This window comes from Mixophyes fleayi, chromosome 1, assembly GCF_038048845.1.
Source record: "Mixophyes fleayi isolate aMixFle1 chromosome 1, aMixFle1.hap1, whole genome shotgun sequence".
NCBI lineage: Eukaryota > Metazoa > Chordata > Amphibia > Anura > Limnodynastidae > Mixophyes > Mixophyes fleayi.
The window spans coordinates 337,721,503-337,740,125 of NC_134402.1; the positions used below are offsets into that span (position 1 = coordinate 337,721,503).

General features: G+C 40.0%; 1 protein-coding gene across 5 annotated transcripts in view; it reads right to left on the reverse strand.

The window, feature by feature from the left end:
• Positions 1-5,743: 5,743 nt before the first annotated feature.
• Positions 5,744-18,623, reverse strand: part of CABIN1 (calcineurin binding protein 1) — a 126,849-nt gene continuing 113,969 nt past the window's right edge. For all 5 annotated transcript variants that reach the window (XM_075215644.1, XM_075215664.1, XM_075215635.1 and 2 more), the window contains exons 33-37: positions 15,858-15,932; positions 9,794-10,025; positions 9,255-9,407; positions 6,976-7,190; positions 5,744-6,328 (exon numbers count right to left, since the gene is read on the reverse strand). In XM_075215644.1, coding sequence (XP_075071745.1) covers positions 6,185-6,328; positions 6,976-7,190; positions 9,255-9,407; positions 9,794-10,025; positions 15,858-15,932 — 819 coding nt within the window. In that variant the 3' untranslated portion in view covers positions 5,744-6,184. The remainder of the gene's footprint in view (positions 6,329-6,975; positions 7,191-9,254; positions 9,408-9,793; positions 10,026-15,857; positions 15,933-18,623) is intronic.

The window sequence follows — 18,623 nt, forward strand, 5'->3', positions numbered from 1 at the left end:
GACAGTATGGGCTTCATTTAGGTTGGATGTAAGTAACTTGCCACCCCGTGTGCCTGAAGAGGTCAATCAGGGGTGTGTATGTGCAACTCAAGTACAGTAATGGCATAAACAACCAGCAATGCACTTATTCTGAGTAGGCATTTCCAGTTATGCTTATTAGCAGATGTATCTATGTGCTAATGACGATGACCATCAACTTGGATTTTTGGTGGGTGTTGAAGAGATAATGGAAAAATAGTATTTTAGTGTAACACCCTTTCTGGCGTTGTTATTCACACCTCCCAGTGGCTGAATGTGTGACCCTGAGGAACACACCAGGAATGGTTGCTTAGCAATATAAGGCTGGTATGAGCCGATCACTCTGAGAGAATGACCTGGGATGGAATGGAGGAGGATCCCTTTGCAATCTGGGGAGTGGGCCTGAAGCCTGTTGCCATGAGGGCCAAAGTATTTCATTAGTGAAATGGGATAGATTTGAGGGAGAAATTATCGGAGTATGCAGAGCAAGGAAATAATAGAGCCCAAACAAGCGATGTCATCCACGCAGAGGAAGGGGATGCTGCAGAAGAGAGCAGCACACTGGGAATGGCTGTCAGTGCCCAAGTGAGTGATGTTACCCCCGGAGAGAATGGGTGAGGCAAACACTGCTGAGAGCTCCCCTTTATCTGTGACTGTCCTATTAACATTTCCATGCAAATATCAAAGGTCCATGCGGGAGAAAGGAGCTGTATATATTGATGTATTACTGCAACCATTTAAGAATGTGCTGGAGTAAAGAAGTGTAAAGAGTTCATATTTTGCAATATAGAGATGGTCTGGTGCCCAACTTACTGCAACACACCTGTGTCCGCAGGTAACGGACATCGCTGTAAAACCTGCATGTGCTAGGGACCTTCTGGTCACTTATGCCCAACCCAAGAGTTAGCCAGGGCAAATAATATAACAGAGGTACAGAGATACATTACCTACCTATGCACCCCAGGAGCACACACAGCAACAGGGGATTACATTAGTGTGTGGCACTACTGGTGCCAGCAAGCCTTGGCAGCCTTTAACTGCAAGTACCAGCATAGCAATAGCTGCCAAAGCATAACCTTGAACTCCCACTTTTGGTATTACTGTTTAATCATTTTTAATTACTAAGCAAATATAATTTCAGAAATGTGAGAATAAAATATTTGCATTCATCTATTAATAGGATTTACACTCTCCTTATGTTTCTGTTGATGTATAGTAAGATGTTATTCTGCAATGAGACTCTTATGCACTGTGTAATATTACTAGGAGTGGGAACTTCCATAAATATCACCAAGAGACTTCAATGGCACATTGGTATACTGTGACCAAACTGCCCTTGAAGACTTGTTTGGAATTAGCAAGTAATAACTTTTGAACAATGATCTCTCAGAAAGAGAGACTTGCTTCACTTTACAGGAGGAGTCACAGAAAGTTATAATAAACAAGCACCATTTATTTATACTAAGGACACCGTACATTTTCCCATGTAAAGTGGTTGTCCACTTTTGGACAGTAACACTTAATATAATGCCTACCCCCTGTGTAATCACCCCAGTTGCCACAAGCCAGGATTGAACTGCGCTTGTGACTAACATTTGCTGCAACTCACTTCATTGAAGTGGAGTAGAAAGGTGGTAATACCCCTGTGTAACAAGCACGATAATTAGCAGATTACAATTTGAGTCTTCTAGCAGAGTGAGCCAAGGTACAATAGATATTCCTATATATTTCTACTCTCGAACTTCATGTTATTATCCACCTGACAATGCCTGATGAAATTACCGCGAAGAGTGATAGTTATGTTGTAGCTTGTTATGATGAGGACCAGCAAGTGGAATATATTACCTGATTTTGTAAATGGACGTTATCAGACATTTGTGTGTGCTGTTACATATTACAGACAGCTGAACGTTGTAATATACTGTATATTTGAATACTTCGTAAGAAATACATAATGTGATGTAAACAAAACCTACTGAAAGCAGCTTTTTTGTATATTTGTAATAAACTAGTTATTTATTTCACCATAAAAAAAAACAAACAAAAAACCAGTTGGAGTTCCACAAGGCTCAGTCCTAGGTCCTCTGCTATTCTCTATCTACACCACTTCTCTTGGAAAACTAATAATCTAATCTCTATGCGGAGGATACACAAATTTATCTATCCTCTCCTGATCTTTCACCATCTGTGTTGTCTCGCGTTACTGACTGTCTTTCTGCCATTTCATCTTGGATGTTTTCTCGCCAACTCAAACTCAATCTTTCAAAAACTGAATTAATAATATTCCCACCCAAAAACAGAAGCTTCCTGCCTGACATTTCTGTCGATAACATGACCATAAATCCCACCCTGCAAGCTCGTTGCCTAGGTGTAATCCTTGATTCACAACTGTTGTTACATACACCTAAAGAACATTTTCAGAATACGCACATATCTGACACTAGACACCGCAAAAACATTAATTCATGCACTCATCATCTCCCGCATCGACTATTACAATTCCCTCCTTACTGGTCTTCCCAAAGTCAGACTTGAACCCCTACAATCTATTTTGCACGCAGCGGCTAGACTGATTTTCCTTACAAACCGTTATTCCTCTGCTGAGCCACTCTGTCAGTCTCTACATTGGCTGCCTGTATTTCAACGAATCCAATATAAAATTCTTCTACTAACATACAAGGCCATCAACAAAATTGCACCGACATACATTTCCTCACTTGTCTCGAAATATCTCTCTACTCGACACCTCCGTTCTGCACAAGATCTACGTCTCTCCTCCACTCTCATCACATCCTCCCATTCTCGGTTACAGGATTTTTTCCGGGCTGCACCTACTTTGTGGAATTCCCTCCCACGCACAGTAAGACTTTCCTCTAGTCTTCAAACCTTCAAGCGTTCACTGAAAACCCACCTCTTCAGACAAGCTTATGATATTCCTCAACCATCATCTTAATTTCCCTAGATTACCCTATTACCATCCTCTACTCTGCTAACGCTAGACAACAACCTTCTGACCAACATTGCAACACACACAGCCCACTCAGTACTTTAACCTTTGCAGTCTGGCTGGTCCATTGTGCAATATGATGTAGCACATGCCCTTGTGTTTCTAACTCCCATTGTCCTATAGATTGTAAGCTTTCGAGCAGGGTTCTCTTACCTCTCTGTCTGTATGTATTACCCAGTTTTGTCTTATTAATGTTTGTCCCAAATGTAAAGCGCTACGGAATTTGCTGGCGCAATATAAATAAATGTTGATGATGATCATGATGATATCCCAGCTTCAGGTAAAGGTGTGACAGCATTCAGGGCATGATGTCCCCCAGTATGGGATATAATGAGGGTAGGAATTGTCCACTTTTTAACAGGTGCCTGCAATTATAATCAGAGTGCAGTATATTTTTAATATTGGAGAACTAATTTGATCATTTGTCATCCAATGCCGCCTCAACATTGACGACACCCAAATCTACCTCTCCTATTCTGTATCGTGCAAATACTCTCTACTATCTGCACATGGATGTCCCAACACCAATTAAAGCTCATCATGTCCAAAACAGAGCTTATCCTAGTCACCGCCTCCCTTCAAATTTCCCTCACCGATAAGAACACCATTATTACCTCTGCCTCCCAAACTCACTACTTTGGTGTCACACTTAACTCCTCCCTCCCTCCTATCTCACATTACCCTCACCCATCTATCACTGCTTCAATCCATTTTAAATGGTGCAGTAAGACTGATCTTCCTCTCTTACCACTGTACATTTGCCACAGCAGAGGCAAATGCAGGATTTTAAAAAAATATTTAGAGAGAACTGCTGCGCATGCAGCCGCACATACGCAGCAGCTCTATTTTGGCGACGCTGTACTGTACAGCAGCCGCGGCGCTGTCAAAGAAGCATCCATGGCAGTGCTACAATACAGCACTACCGCGGACGCTTCTTTGACAGCGCCGCGGCTGCTGTACAGTACAGTGCTGCAGTGTAGGGGCAATCTTTAGTGCCCGTTCGTTCACGGAGGAGAGAGGTTTCTGGAGAGCCAGAAACCCCTCCCCTGCGTGCGCTCCTGCACAGCACCCTGCAAATTCATACATTAGGTTCACGTGTCCTCACCGTTACATACAAAGCCCACAAAACCACTCCCTTCATACATCTCAAATCTCATATCAAAATACTCTCCTTCATGTCCTCCCCCAGGGGCGGATCTAGAAAATAGTTTTACCCGGGGCGATTTAGCCCCCGCCACCTTTTTGACACCTAAGGCTGCACAATATGTGCAGGTCCGTTCGTCAGTGACAGTGTGCTGCCTGGTTGCTCCGATTGTGTTTTAAACACAATCAGAGCAGCCGGGCAGCACACTGTCCCTGCCTGTCACTGCTGAACTGACCTGCACATAGTGTATAGCCGCCGGCAGCAAGCCCCTGTTAGGGGGGGGGGGGGGGGGGGATCGCCCCCCTGGATCCGCCACTGCTTAGACCTACCTCTGATCTGTGCTTCCCTTCTGGTAACCACCTTTCACACCCACCTACAAGACTTAATCACCTGCCACTACCCACTTATGGAATTCCCCAACACAAGCTTCAAATCTTTAAACGCTCTCTGAAAATCCATCTCTTCATTAGAGCTTACCCTAGTCAAACCAATATACCCTCACCACTTTCCCAATCTCCACGCTGAGCAACACCCTTTCCTTGTTTCATCTGTGCCCTCTTACAATTAGGATGTAAGCTCTCTGCCTACATTGTATGTCCTGTTTTCCCCACTGCAGCAAAGGAAATCACTGTTGCACTTTACAAATCAACAATAATAATAATAATAATAATAATAATAATAATAATAAGGTACCAGTATTTATAAGAAATGCACAATATATTTTGGACATGGTGCCAATACTTATAAATTAGTTTTTTTCACAGCTTATATTTGTTCACATTTAAATCAAAGATTCTGAATCATGTTCTTGTTTGATATTCAGGAACTATCATAAAAGGTTTTAGAAAAAAGTTATAACCGACTTGGAGTTTAAGACAAATACAGCATGAAGCAGCGTGACTGAGCCACTATGTCTGAGAAGGAACCCATTAGAGCACTACCCAACCTACCTGAAGCTTTGCTGGAAACGCAGCTATATCCAAAAGTGTAACTACCATAGTAGCAGGGGCTCCAGCTAGGAGGGCTCACCTTCAATGTCAAAGCTGTATGTCTGTATGTGGTTTTTATCACCCTTGGGTGGTGTATGAAGCCCTTATAAAATCTTGCTATGGGGGCCACAAATGTCTAGTTACATCCCTCGCTATATCTTTATATATAACAGGCCATTTTATTTGATAACCTTAAGACATTTCTATTGTACATAGAAATGGGAAATATGTCTCTAGCTTAGTCAGAATAGAACTCCCACAATTTGTCCCAAGTCGACCTACTGTTTTCCTAGCTGTGATCATATCCATGATTGATTAATCGCCATCAGTATCGCACTGGTGTCTGTAGTGTTTTGTATGTGTCCATGGTTAGTAGAGCTTCAGCTGTGTTCATCCTGTGGAAATGGTTCATCCAGTGTTTCATATGATCACTTCTTCATAGGAATCGAGCATCCCTATTCCATATGTGCTGTACAGATCACCAACATGTGTAGGTAGCTGTATACCAGCTCAGGATGGATATACAGACATAACACTTCAGTCTTTTTAAAAGTTGGTCTATACTGATATAATTGTCATGAAAGATTATGTATATATCATTGTTTTATTTTATTTTTTTTACAAAAATTGTGCAACATGTATCATATCTCTTGGAATCCTGTTTATCCCAATCTTTTCATTTACACTTTTGCATTATTTTACAAACATCACATTTTGTATTTTTTTTAAAAAAATGGACCTCAAAAGAAGGCTACAAAGCCCATCAATCCCAGCAACTCCACTAAGACAAAAGTTCTCTTGTCAGCACCAAGGGTGGAGAAGAACGAGTTCTCAGTGACCTCAATGCTCCCAATCCAGCAGTCAGAGTGCGTAGAGTGCTGGCATACTGTAATACAACGGTTTGGCTGTTGGCAGCTGCAAAAGCAAGTCACATGCCAGGAGCTGAAACATGCAAGCATGATCTGGTGGGAATCAAATGCAGACTTTTCTTTTGGCAGGTGGGAAGAAGCGATCATTGTAGTGTCTTTAGATGTCCATGTAGTCATCATCCTCATCTGTGTCACTCTCCAAGGATGATTCTTGGCTGGAGGTGTCTAGGATCTCGAGAGCTGGTTGGCACAGAGTCTCTTTCTTCACATTGGCAGCAGACTGAGAAGATAGGATTACAGACTGTGGGGAGTGAGAAGGGAAATAAGATGAGGATACTGTGCTATGGTAAGTTGGCTCTCAATTTAAAAACATATATGTATGGCCCAAATATATGGGACTCTCATTGTTTAGAGTAGGACCATCCTATTAGCAAAAGCGCCTTGGCGTGGCAGGATGGCTTAAACATACATTTGCAAATGTGTGCAACAAAGACTTTTGCATTTTTATCTACAGTAGAAATGGCAGATCTGTTGCTGGCTATAGCAGTGTGCTGGGGGAAAAAATGTTGTGTGTATGTTCCTTGCAGGATAACCCCACCCTTTCAAGCACCTCTTATGGCCTATAAATTGATTTGAGCAGCTTCCACTTTTGTACTATGGTAAGTTCTGGAAGACCAGAACAGATATAGGGGCATATTCAAATGGCCACGTTACTGTCGAAAGTAACACGGCACTATTACCGTTACTACGGTAATAGTATGCATAATTACCGTTTGTATGGTAAACTTTTAACGCTGGTTGCTGCTCGTGGCTCAGGGTTAAAATTACTGTATTAACGGTAATATAATTAACACCACATTGAGTGCGGCTGAATTGAATTCCCCCCTTAAAAGCCCAAGTAACTGTCCTTAACCACTTAGTCCATGGTTTTTAATAGAGGCTCCTCACCTTCAGTTTCTGTTTGGTTTCCTCAGAGATACTGCCTTTGGGAGAGAGGAGGGTTGGAGTTGGGGGTGTGACTGTGATCTCTGGAGGGAATTTGGCAACACTGGAGGAGGGAATGAATAGCTTTGGCACATGTGGGTGGACCCTGGGCTTGTTTCGAGCGCTGTCCACTTTACTGGGCTGGACACTTGGATCCGACGGGGGCCTGGAGCTGCAAGCTAAAGACAGAGATTGAAAAAGTCATTGTAAAGACAGTGGATACACCAGAAATAAATGTGCAACCGATATGCAAATACCAAAACAGTGTCATCAGATTGTGGTAATAGCAATAAATAAAGCAGCGAGGTTGCAAATGCACTATTGTAATGTAATAATTGAATAGCACCTAAAATGAGAATAGTCAATAAAGATTCAGCATTCAGACATTAACAACAGATTTTATATGGTGTTTTTTGATGAGTTGTACAAACATAAATTGTGGTCCTACACAGAACAGAAGTGCCACCTTGTGAGCAAAAGCTGCATTACACTTACTCTCAGAAATATGCCTACAATAAGGTAAAAGTAGGGTCAGTTACGAAACCTCCATGTATGTACTGTATTATTTTCTGCAGAAACATGACTGAGCCTCCCCTGGTCCTACCCTGTTGAATACTCCCCATTCAGCTATTTTCATGTTTGTCCAGATGTTCTGACAGTTTTTGGGACGACTACTCTTCAAAGAACGTGGATGCCAGTAAAAGTAAAAATGTCACTTTAAAGTCCTGCCTATTATCACTTCTGGGCCACCCCAATAATTACAACTTTTCCTTTTTTCTCCAAACATATTGATCGCCTTCATGTACGATGTATCAGCGCTGTACAAATAAAGGATAATAATAAGATCTTAAGAAGACAGTCATGTCACATTTTAGTGGACTGGTTTCCGAGCTCACCAAACTCAAAGGACATCCAGAAATTCCCAAAGGGCACCAAACTGTCTAAATTCACAGCCTCCATCTTTAAAGTTCATTAGATCACATTAGAGTGGGTGCAACAGAGCACAAATAGGCACCTTATGTCGAAGAACTAGAATCTAAATTTGCCCTACGCCTACTCTGCTTTCTGTTAGTAAATGACCTTTAGTGGCTTGCTGACTGTCATGATATTGGTTATGTGAACAGAACTAATCACATATCACGGTGTATCACAACTTTATTACTACATTAATTACTCTGTATCATTATTGTGAAAGTGCCATAAAATATTTTTCAGCGAAAAAAAAAGTGAATACAAAATTTGTTTCAAATTTAAAGGTGTATGGCGTTTTCCATTAACAAATGGGGCCAAAATCACAAACCATTGGATCAAAACCTGTGTAATCAAAAACTATGTAATCATTACCTTTAAATGGAAACATATTAATTCCATGTTCACAAAAGTCTAAAGTAATCGTTAAGTTACCTCTACATTTAATTTGTGTTTAAAATGTGTGAAATGTGTGAACATGGTGTTGGGTGGATCAGTACTTGATGCTATCTAAATATAATAATTATTTTAAGATAAATCTATACACTATAAAGGTAGATATTTTCATGGCACTAGGAAGTATAGTTTGGAAATGTCCCAGTTCTCCTTGTTTTAGTGAGGCTCTCTATGCTGACCAGAACAACCTATGCTGCACTGGGGAGCTAAAGCAAAGCTAAACAGGCTGCCTGTATATGGATGTTCTGGGACATTAAACACTTGTCCTAGTCTGAGAGGCACTGACTTAACAGGCTGCCATGTAAATGACATTACCTAAAAGTTAATTCTCCTTTTAAATTAGCTTACTTCCCTAAAGTGTGTAGCCGCAAATCTATTATTGTTTTAGTAAATACCTACATTCACAAAAGTTCACTGTAGCCTTTGTAAATGTAATTATAAAACAGTCATTTTATGACATTATTTTAAAACAAGTTTTAACACCATGATTTGTAAATGTGAACCTTAATTGTGGGAAATCACATCCTCCCCAAAAAATATCTTGCCCACAATTGGAAAAGTTACAGACCTACAAAAATATAAATAAGAATTGTTGTCATCACTTGCGAAAACCCGGCTGGTTACTGAGGAAGGAAAATGTATGAAAAGAATCACACCCTTAACCTCCTTTCTTGATATCCCGGCATGAGTGGCATGTTTGGAGAGCTACATCCTCCCAGGCAGTGAAGGAAATGATGAAACTAGATTTTGGGACTTGATGGTATTTCTGTCTAAACTGTACAACTTGCCCACATCATATTTCCTTAATTCATACTTACCTGTTTCTGTGTGACTGGAGCTGGCAAAGCTAATGACTGCTTCTGGTTGCCAGCGAGACGAGTCGGAGACTGTGGTGACAGTAGCAGCTTTTGCTGGTTGGCATAAACGTGACTCCTGACGCGGAAATGATATGTCCTCTACATGCTCATCTTCTGCAGGAAAAAAGTACAATCAGGACAATGATGGATAGGGCTGCTAAGGATATGGGGGAAGGGAAACAACGGGGATGAGTCTGAGTGGTTGGGAAACTGAAGACTCAGACACTGATGATAGGACACAGGACTGTATGGGTAGCTTGTGCCTTTAGGATAATACATCAAAGTAAAGAACAGTGATCTACAGAAAGTTTCAAATTGTTTTTATATTGCATTGTGACTATAGTTTCAAAACTGACATTTTAAATCAAATTTAAACTGGATAATAAAATAAAGTAAGACTAGGGATAATTAGATCATTATTTGAGGCTGACTGAAGATATGTGAAGATGCAAGTGGGCCCCTAAAATAGATCCACAGATCCCGGTGAAAAGAAGACTCACCACGGCTGACTTGTGAGATTGTGGAGCAGACTCTGGCCCCCGTCCCCCGAGCAGTCTCCAGCTGGGATGATAAGGTGGCTGGTGCGGACTTAACTTTCAGTTGGAGCAGTTTCTCTGGGCTGAATGTAGAAAGCTTGAGGGGTGTAAGCTGCACTGAAACAGCCGGCAAAGAAAAAGCAATCTCACGGGGGTCCTTTGTACTCTTTGGGGTGCTGGGTGTATCTGAAGGTTGCTGTGGGCAAAGAGTGTATAAAGTTAATTCAGTTCAAAGTATGGTTCTTTTATATAAAGACAGAAGCCTGTTTTACCACATTATGGGTGTTCCAGGAACTGTGCTTTCACACGGGCTGAAGCATTACATATTCCTGCCACATATCCCTGGCGTGTCTCCCACACGGGCTGATTACTAGAACACTTGCTGTTACGCAGTGACCTATCTGCTTTATAAGGACAGATTTACCTCATTCAGAGGCTGCACACATCTCACATAACAAGGCAACAGGAAATGGTAAATTCACAAGCTCTAGATCCAGCGAAAACACACAATTTTCAGGACTCAGTAAAGCTGGGTACACACTACACTGTTTTCGTCCAATAATTGGCTCAAACAGCTGACATACGACTGCTCGTTCAAAAGTCGGGTCAGTGTGTGCAGTTACACGATGGTCGAATGTCTGCCCAAATGGACGAGTATCGCCTCATTTGGTTGGTCGTACCGTTTAATATTTTCGTTCCAATCTCGTTTCCGTTGTGTAGTGTGTATAAACTTCCGACCGATCCACAACAGTGAGTACAAAATTACAGTCATTGCTCACGACAACATAGCTGTAAAAAGTCGCTAAAGGGACGTCCGCTCTTCCCTTTATCGTACCTAAACAAGGCTAGTGTGCATGCAGTCCATGGACCGAGCGATCGGTCCATCAATCGCAAGTAAAATCGCTAAGCATAAAAAGTTGGTCGAAATTTCTGTAGTGTGTACCCAGCTTAAGTTCAGAACCTGCGGGGTTCCCCCATATGATGACATGCTGTGTGTATCAACAGCAGTATGTATGTATACTTATTATAAATGCACACTACTCTAATTCGTAAACATACCAATCTTTGTGTACTAAACTTAACAATAGACTATATAAAGTATATAAATACTATTACATTACACATTCCTATACACATTATACATATGGTCATGTTCCTTATACACAGATCCCATCATTTATCGCATAAAATATACTAATGTGTCTAGACAATATCAGCTAAGTATTAAACCAGTCGTTATGATGACCTGTCCAATGATCTATGGAATGAATGCTGATTTATTATTTTCCCAAAGATGTTACGTATGGACTCTACAGTAGGATGGACAGTGTGTTGGCATGTAAACGTTATCCCTGTGTGTTTTGGCCATGCATTCCTCCTCCCCCATAAGGATACATGGAGGGAGAGTTTACATTGGTGACTAAAGGCAGACTAAGGTCAGGTGTGGGGTGAACAGGTACAAAGTGAATTAAAATGGCATATACAATTTCAGGAACAAGCTGCATGGAGGAAGGCAGGGATACAGCATAAGGGATTTAAAGTATACATTACATAGTTTGCTCTTTGGTTTTTAAATCTTTTATTTACATATATAGATGTGTGTGTAATAGTGTTTCTCGTTAGCCTGCTTCTGTTATGGTGCTGCACACAGCTTTGTTTGGTGACATGCTAGTATCTGCAAAGAGGCAATTTTCTGGCTGGATGATGGGCACATCTAAGTATTACTACAGATTATGACAATCATCTACACTAAAACAGATTTCAGTTTTGTAACAAGAAATGTGCTAACATAGGGTGTATATGGGGCAAACTGGAAAGAGTTACCAATTTAGCAAAGCAGAGATTTTACCACAACCTGGGAGATGGCAGTATACACTGTAGGTGTAGGATATAAACCAAGAACATAATTATACATACGTAAACTTATTTAGGATATCAGAATACACAGAAACAAGAATAGGACACTTGAGATAAAAGCAGATGTCTGTAATATACAAGCAGTACTCTGCCAGGAAAAAGGAAACATTCTAATAACTTCTAAATATTATTCAGTAGCCACATGTTATGGCTACTGATATGTCATCATGTAACTTCTACATATTATTCAGTAGCCACACGTTATGGCTACTGATATGTCATCATGTAACTTCTACATATTATTCAGTAACATGTGACTAATCTTCATCTCTCTTGGATGTGGTTGCAGATAGAGTAGAGGTACGATAGAGAGGGGTCTATTTATCAATGGTGGGCAGCAGTCTGCAGTAACGACCACTGTGTCTCACAGCCTAACGCGGTGATACATTACGTTGTACCGCCCGTATTTATCACATCTTACTTGCCCTTTGATGGTATGCGGAAATCCCCTTCCGCTACGTTAGAGGATGAGCGTTTCATAGTCTGCCTAACACTGCTGCAGCAAAGCTCCGATCCTTCCAATAGTTTGATCTAAACAAATGTATCAAGTTCAGACACAGTCCCCATATGGGAACAATGGTAACCTGCTGATCTCTGATTTCTTATGCATTAACCCCTTGATGATTTAAAAGAAAACCTGCAGTGGCCATTCACCAGAGAGAACTGCATAAAACTCTACTCTATCTCAAACGTCATTCAATCACAGATAAATGAATGATAACCTGTCTTGTTATATGAGGTTGTACTGCTTATTCTACGTCTACATGCCATTCATATCAATACCTATGTTATTGGCATTCTTAAGTGAAATGAAACAATTGAATGAATGGAAAAAAAAGAAGTCTTAAAAGATGAAAACTCAGCATGCTGTGTTAGGGGAAAAAGCAGTGGACCAGAAGAGGTGATTGTGCTACAGAAAGTAATGTGCCCATATACACTATACAAAAAAAAAAAAATACAGCATATATATTCAAGATCTGCTTAGTTTTCAGAATTTGTAACCTCAGTTCAGCTTCCATTTCAAAACCATATTCAGGAAATGGTAAATAGATCAGTTACTAAACAAAGTGTCTTCACTCAGCAAGCCACATACATTCTGTCACTGATACACCAGGTACGCAATAGCATTTCCTGTGTGTTATAAGAGGTTTCTCCACACCAGTGACATGAGAATCTCCTTAGATCTGACAGCTCTGCAGTAACATGGCTGTCCCAGTTATTTTCTGTCTGCCTTGTTGCACCACAGATTGACTTGTACTATGTGTATGAGCTGTACAGTTACAATGATGGTGGTAAAACAGGATCGTGCAAGGTTCACACAATTATACCCTATGTCAGCAAAATCTCACTCTTTCCGGTTTTACATTGTGTGGGCTTATGTGTTGTTATTGTCACTTTCTTGACAACCACACACAACACAAGAAAAACGCTATTAAACTATTGGTTTCAAGCAACTTGGAAGAGATAAGGGATGAAAATATAATGTAATAACTGCCCCATATTGTGAACTTTATGCCATAAAATTGTAGAAGATATAAGACAACATTTTTGTTAGTGTTTTGAGCATTTCTCCATAAACTGCAAGGCTGTAGTTTCCATGGGTGTGTTACTACCCCAATGGCCCCTCTTTCACCAATCACTGTCACTCTGATTTCTATTTGAAGCGAAGGCAGTCATGACTATAAGCAATAAGGCCTGTCCAGCTTTGTCATCCCTGGCCATTCCTCACAGCAAGCGGTGATGTCATTTGTTTAACTATACAAAGAAAAGGGTTCTATGTCCTAACTTTCCATTCAACATGCTCAATGCAGATGGACGGATTTTCAAGGCTTTTACCTGTGGTGTGTTTGCCCTATGTAGCAGCCTGAGGAACGTGGCCGTCACATGGATCATTGACAAAACCTTAAAACAACCACATTTCTTGGGTGATTCAAGAGGAGTTCGTCTATTTACTAACCAGCTCAAAATGATTGGCTTGGAAAGCGTATTTGCCTAGCTTAAAAATTAATTATTACTTGATAATTGATTACTGCGGACTGTACTGTGGAAAATATATGCAGATAGGTTCCTAAAGTCTTTCAGTGTGTATGGTACCCAAATGGAAGCAAATGATGACTTTTAATGACTGAGCAAAGTTCATGCCAATGGGGTCCTGACTCCTGATTTAGAAAAGTGGTTGCCTTAAACACAAACTTATCAGTGTACAAGCCATAGATGACACAATTGAGGAGATACACAAAACAAGAGGGTGTCTATATTTATGTAGATTGTAAGTCAAAGATTCTGTAGAGCCTAAAAAAACCCTTTGCACCAAGCACTAAGTGTCTATGCTAGTGGCCTTATACATGAGGGCTGTGCAAGGAGAGCCTTAAACTGGCTTAAAAACCAGCTTGGAGTAGAACTTGCAATTTGTTTCCTTGTGAGAAGACATATTTCTACATCTTATACAAACATTACTAAAGGGTTTTGCTGTGGCCATAGTAAGTGTCAGGATGTTCTTGTGCTTCTCCAAGTGCCAGCATGCCCTGGCTACCATAGGTATGCTGATGCTTGACTGTTAATGGCTGTAACACTAGGGTTAATAATGTTTATAGGGTGTGACTCCATGCTTTTTTTAATTTTATTTTTTACTTTTCTATTGTTAACTGTATACAGCCAGCGGGTGCGCTCGCATTGCCCTCTTAATGTCGTCAGTGTGATTGTTTGGTATTTTCAGAGTCAACAATCACACTGTTAGTATGATATGTGTGTTGGGATTTTTACGTATAGGTATTTAGGCTGTAGGTATTTTTTGCATGTCAGTGTTTTCAACATTCTGTATTTCTGTCTTGTCAGTATTTTATTTTTTTGTGTCAGTATCATTTACATCACAAATTCGTACTATACCCCCATGAGGACACTGTCCTAATGATGTGGGAGAAGCTTCAGCTCTCTGAAATTAAATGAGAAGGTTATACTTTAATTTTTAATAGATGGCAGTGAAAAGACAATGTAACAATCAATGTATTTCACCTCCATAATTTAGATCAGGAAATTTTGGGGTTTAGTGGCCATTGAAATAGCCACCTCTGTTGACAACTTTAATCTCCAATCTTGCATGTGTGGGCCTTCACCGACCACTACAGATGACAAAGAATTATTTAATTCTGTCCATATTTTCTTTATTCTTGGTCATAAATGCAGACAACTACTATTGTCACTGGTGTAGTCCATGACACTGTGCTACTGCGCTATTGGGTTCTGTGGGATTCGGCTAAGAGAAGGTAATATTTGGTAGGCTATAACTGTTAAGACGAGCAGCTTAATGTCTCAGAGAGACAAGAGTTGGTTTAGGAATTAAAGTCTCTGCAAATAATCTGATTGTTCAGTAAGCAAATTTGTCAACAACAAACCATTAAACTGTCCCATACATACAACAACCATATCGTCAAATTACTTGTGGATATATTATTTTCATTGTATGATCACAACACAGTAACTAATCATAGTCTGACCAAGAATGTCAAAACTCCACAATCAAATGTGTGAAGAAAACATGTGCAAAGCGCACGTTAACTTACCAATATTAGTAATATCCTTTACAGTCATATAAACAAGAGCCAATACCATCACATTCAAGGCGCTTACATTTACATCTAGACTGCTGTATAATTAAAATCACATCAAACACAAACTATAATTCACTGTAGCAGGTAAAAGGTGAATAAACGTCAAACACCTATACTGACATGTCAAGAATCTGCTTTAACTCATGAAACGCTTTTTTTTTTTTTTTTTTAAAACAAAACAAAATTCCATGTGGTTATTTTTTTCTGTGCTGTATTTCCTGGTACTTCAATCACTATAGTTACACTTTACTGAGTATTTAATTCATGTAATTTTGTGCACTGTGAAATATTTAAAGTCTATTAATTAATTTTAATGCAATATTCAATGGCAGAGCTCTAGAGATTCCAATCTACTGATTCTGTGTGACCAGCTCTGACTATACACACATCATTACCACACAAAGAGCAGATACAAAATACCTCATTGGCATACACCCAAATTAAAGTGCAGAGGTGAACTATACAACTCTTCCAGGCTTCATTCTCCAGTCCCGGGCACTCACCTGTTTTTGGGCAGCAGCTCCCATCTGAAGTTGACAGAACTTAATAGCCTGTTCTAGTGCAGTACCTTCATCCACCTGAAAGACAAAGCAATGGAATCGTAACAGGCAGCCTTGTTATTACAGCACTACCTAAGGTCATGTATGGATCTCTACTTACTGGCTACATTGGCAGCCTACTATCTACTGACAAATATACATGTACAACACGGCAATAACAGCATCTATACATGGACAGATTCAGTCTTTCTTTCACTTGCTCTAGGAAGTCAATAATGACAGCTCTTGACAAGGAAAACACTTTCTACCAAAAATATACATTAACATTAAATAACAATGTTAAAAAATGAGACCCCTTGCAAAAAAAACGAACAAAACCCAACAACCTTGTTAACACCTTTATGATGATGCATGGATTTCACTCCATCACGACCAGATCATGAGTCAGTTTTACTGGGAAAATGTAGTCTGTACTCATAGTTAGGATTGCTGGACACCGCAAAACTAAGTCTGACACCAATATAGGGGCCAGGAACACAGATCTGCATGTTCGTTAATATTCAAAACCCTTATAATGGAAGTGGGACAAGGTGATGGGGTTATGAAAGGAAGAAGTCTGTTAAATTTTTTTTAGTTTATATTTTCTTTTATTACATAAAAAGTGAAGAGAAGAGTTTCTCATGGATATAGTTGTAGCTGCTGTAATTTAATATCAGCTTGGTTTCAGGGCAGGCCAAGGAGGAGCTCCCTATATCTGAGGTAAACCATGATTGATCCATGTCACCGAAATTCCCAGCATCCACCTTAGCGCTTCTGTCTTATGAATGCATCAGTCACATTTAATGCCGTGTTCTAGCAGTCAGAGGGGCAGACGACAATTCAGAGGACTCTTTTCCTAGGAGGGTATCCTTGGGATGTCACTGACAGCCCATGTCCAACAATAGAAGAGCACTATTTAGCTGTTAGCTCAGAGTCATGCGTGGACTGTAACACAGATACATGGTGGCTAATTGGGAATGGTTTAACTAGGCATAGTCAAGAAAAAGATTGTAAGAACTAATGACAAATAACAGTCCTCAAAGTCCAGAGAAGATTGGACAGATGTCCAATAGATAACCCCATGCAATAATGTGTAGCACACAAATTCAAGAGATGAAAGTAATGTAGAGCTGGACAACTTTACCCAAATGTTAGGGGTATAGGCTAAAAACTGGCGTCCATTTTTTTTTTAAATTAGTGCTCTGAGCACAACAATTAGGGACTTTGTTATGTAAACTGGTGGACATGAGTATGAAAGATACATTATACAAGCCTAGAATACCCAGCCAGTGCTTCCACAGTCTACAAGCATCACAGTTCCACACATAAAAAGCCAGATATCTACAGAAGTTGTCACCCAATATCAGAGCAATTGGTATCAATGATGCCAACTGCATTGACTGCCAAGATTTGTATTCACACAAAGTTCTTCATATCTGTGAAGTGTTAAGAAATTTGATGATCAGCAGAGATTATCCGTAGAAATGGGAATAAATCATCTATCATGAGATGAAAAAAGAGGAACTAGTAGGTTCAAAATGGTACAGATTTATAGGGTTGATAATTTCACTTAAAAAACAACTAACGCACCAAATGCCTTAAAAAAAAAAAAAAAAATCAAGAAGAGGGATCCTTGGGAAGTTAGTCTCTTAAAGTATTAAAGTCTCTCCTTACACTGGGAGACATGGGAGATAATTTATGAAAGTTCAAGGTAAAACATTGTTGCTTTGCAAAAGTTGGTGTGGACAGTCCACCTAGCGCACTCGTGCTCACTATTCTATGCTCAAAGTGGAATTGCGCTTTGTTGTGTGATGAGGCAGAAAAATTCACAGTACAAAAGTGTAAACATCACATCAATGTCCTCCAATCTTTTACCATTTTAGCACCACCCATTTAAAAAATACACTTTTCATTCTTTTCTCATAAATAATGCTTGAGCTAAGCCTCATTTACAACGAATCATGAGGATGAGGGGATTGCATTTATTAAATGTGGAAATGACTTGTGTGTGAAGCTTATTACTGTATTGCTCAGAGTGCCTGGAAATTCACTTCTTTGCTGAATTGCAACATAAAGGAGCAAAATGGGCCCCATTAAAAGTATAGTGCGAGATGTGAAGAACACCAGTTCTAACCTAATGAAACATGTATCCCTTAATGTGTCCTCTCCACCCTCTCATCTCATTTCAATAAACTTACAAAAGTAAAAGGGAATCTGGTTTCAGTACCGTTCCATACTATGGTAGGAATACCTTCACTCTGCTCAACTCATCCCGTGCTAAGGCAAATGAGTGCTGCTGCAAATGCTGCCTTTTTGCTTCTTAAACCCATGCACCTTGGTGCACAGCTTGGCCAAAGCTGGTTTTGCACTTTGTAAATGACCTTCATACTGAATAGTATTATAGTACTAGCAAAACAATGTTACAGCACGGTATAAGCAGCTGCCTATATAATAATATTACTTCTAAAGGAAACCCGTTATCCACACATACAAACGACACTAGTGTCTTTAGAGCATCAAATAAAGGTGGTATAGAATCTTGATGAATGTGTCTTAAACACAGAAAAGAATGTCTGCAGCTATAACTTCTACTGTCTCTCCAAAGCAAAGGAGCCATCTTTACTCTAAAGATCACTGGCCCAAATCTTGCTATGGGGCACAGTAATGCCAATCTAACCCTCTGGGGGCCCCCGTCTGTACTCTCAAAAGAGCAGAGTGGAGGCATCATCA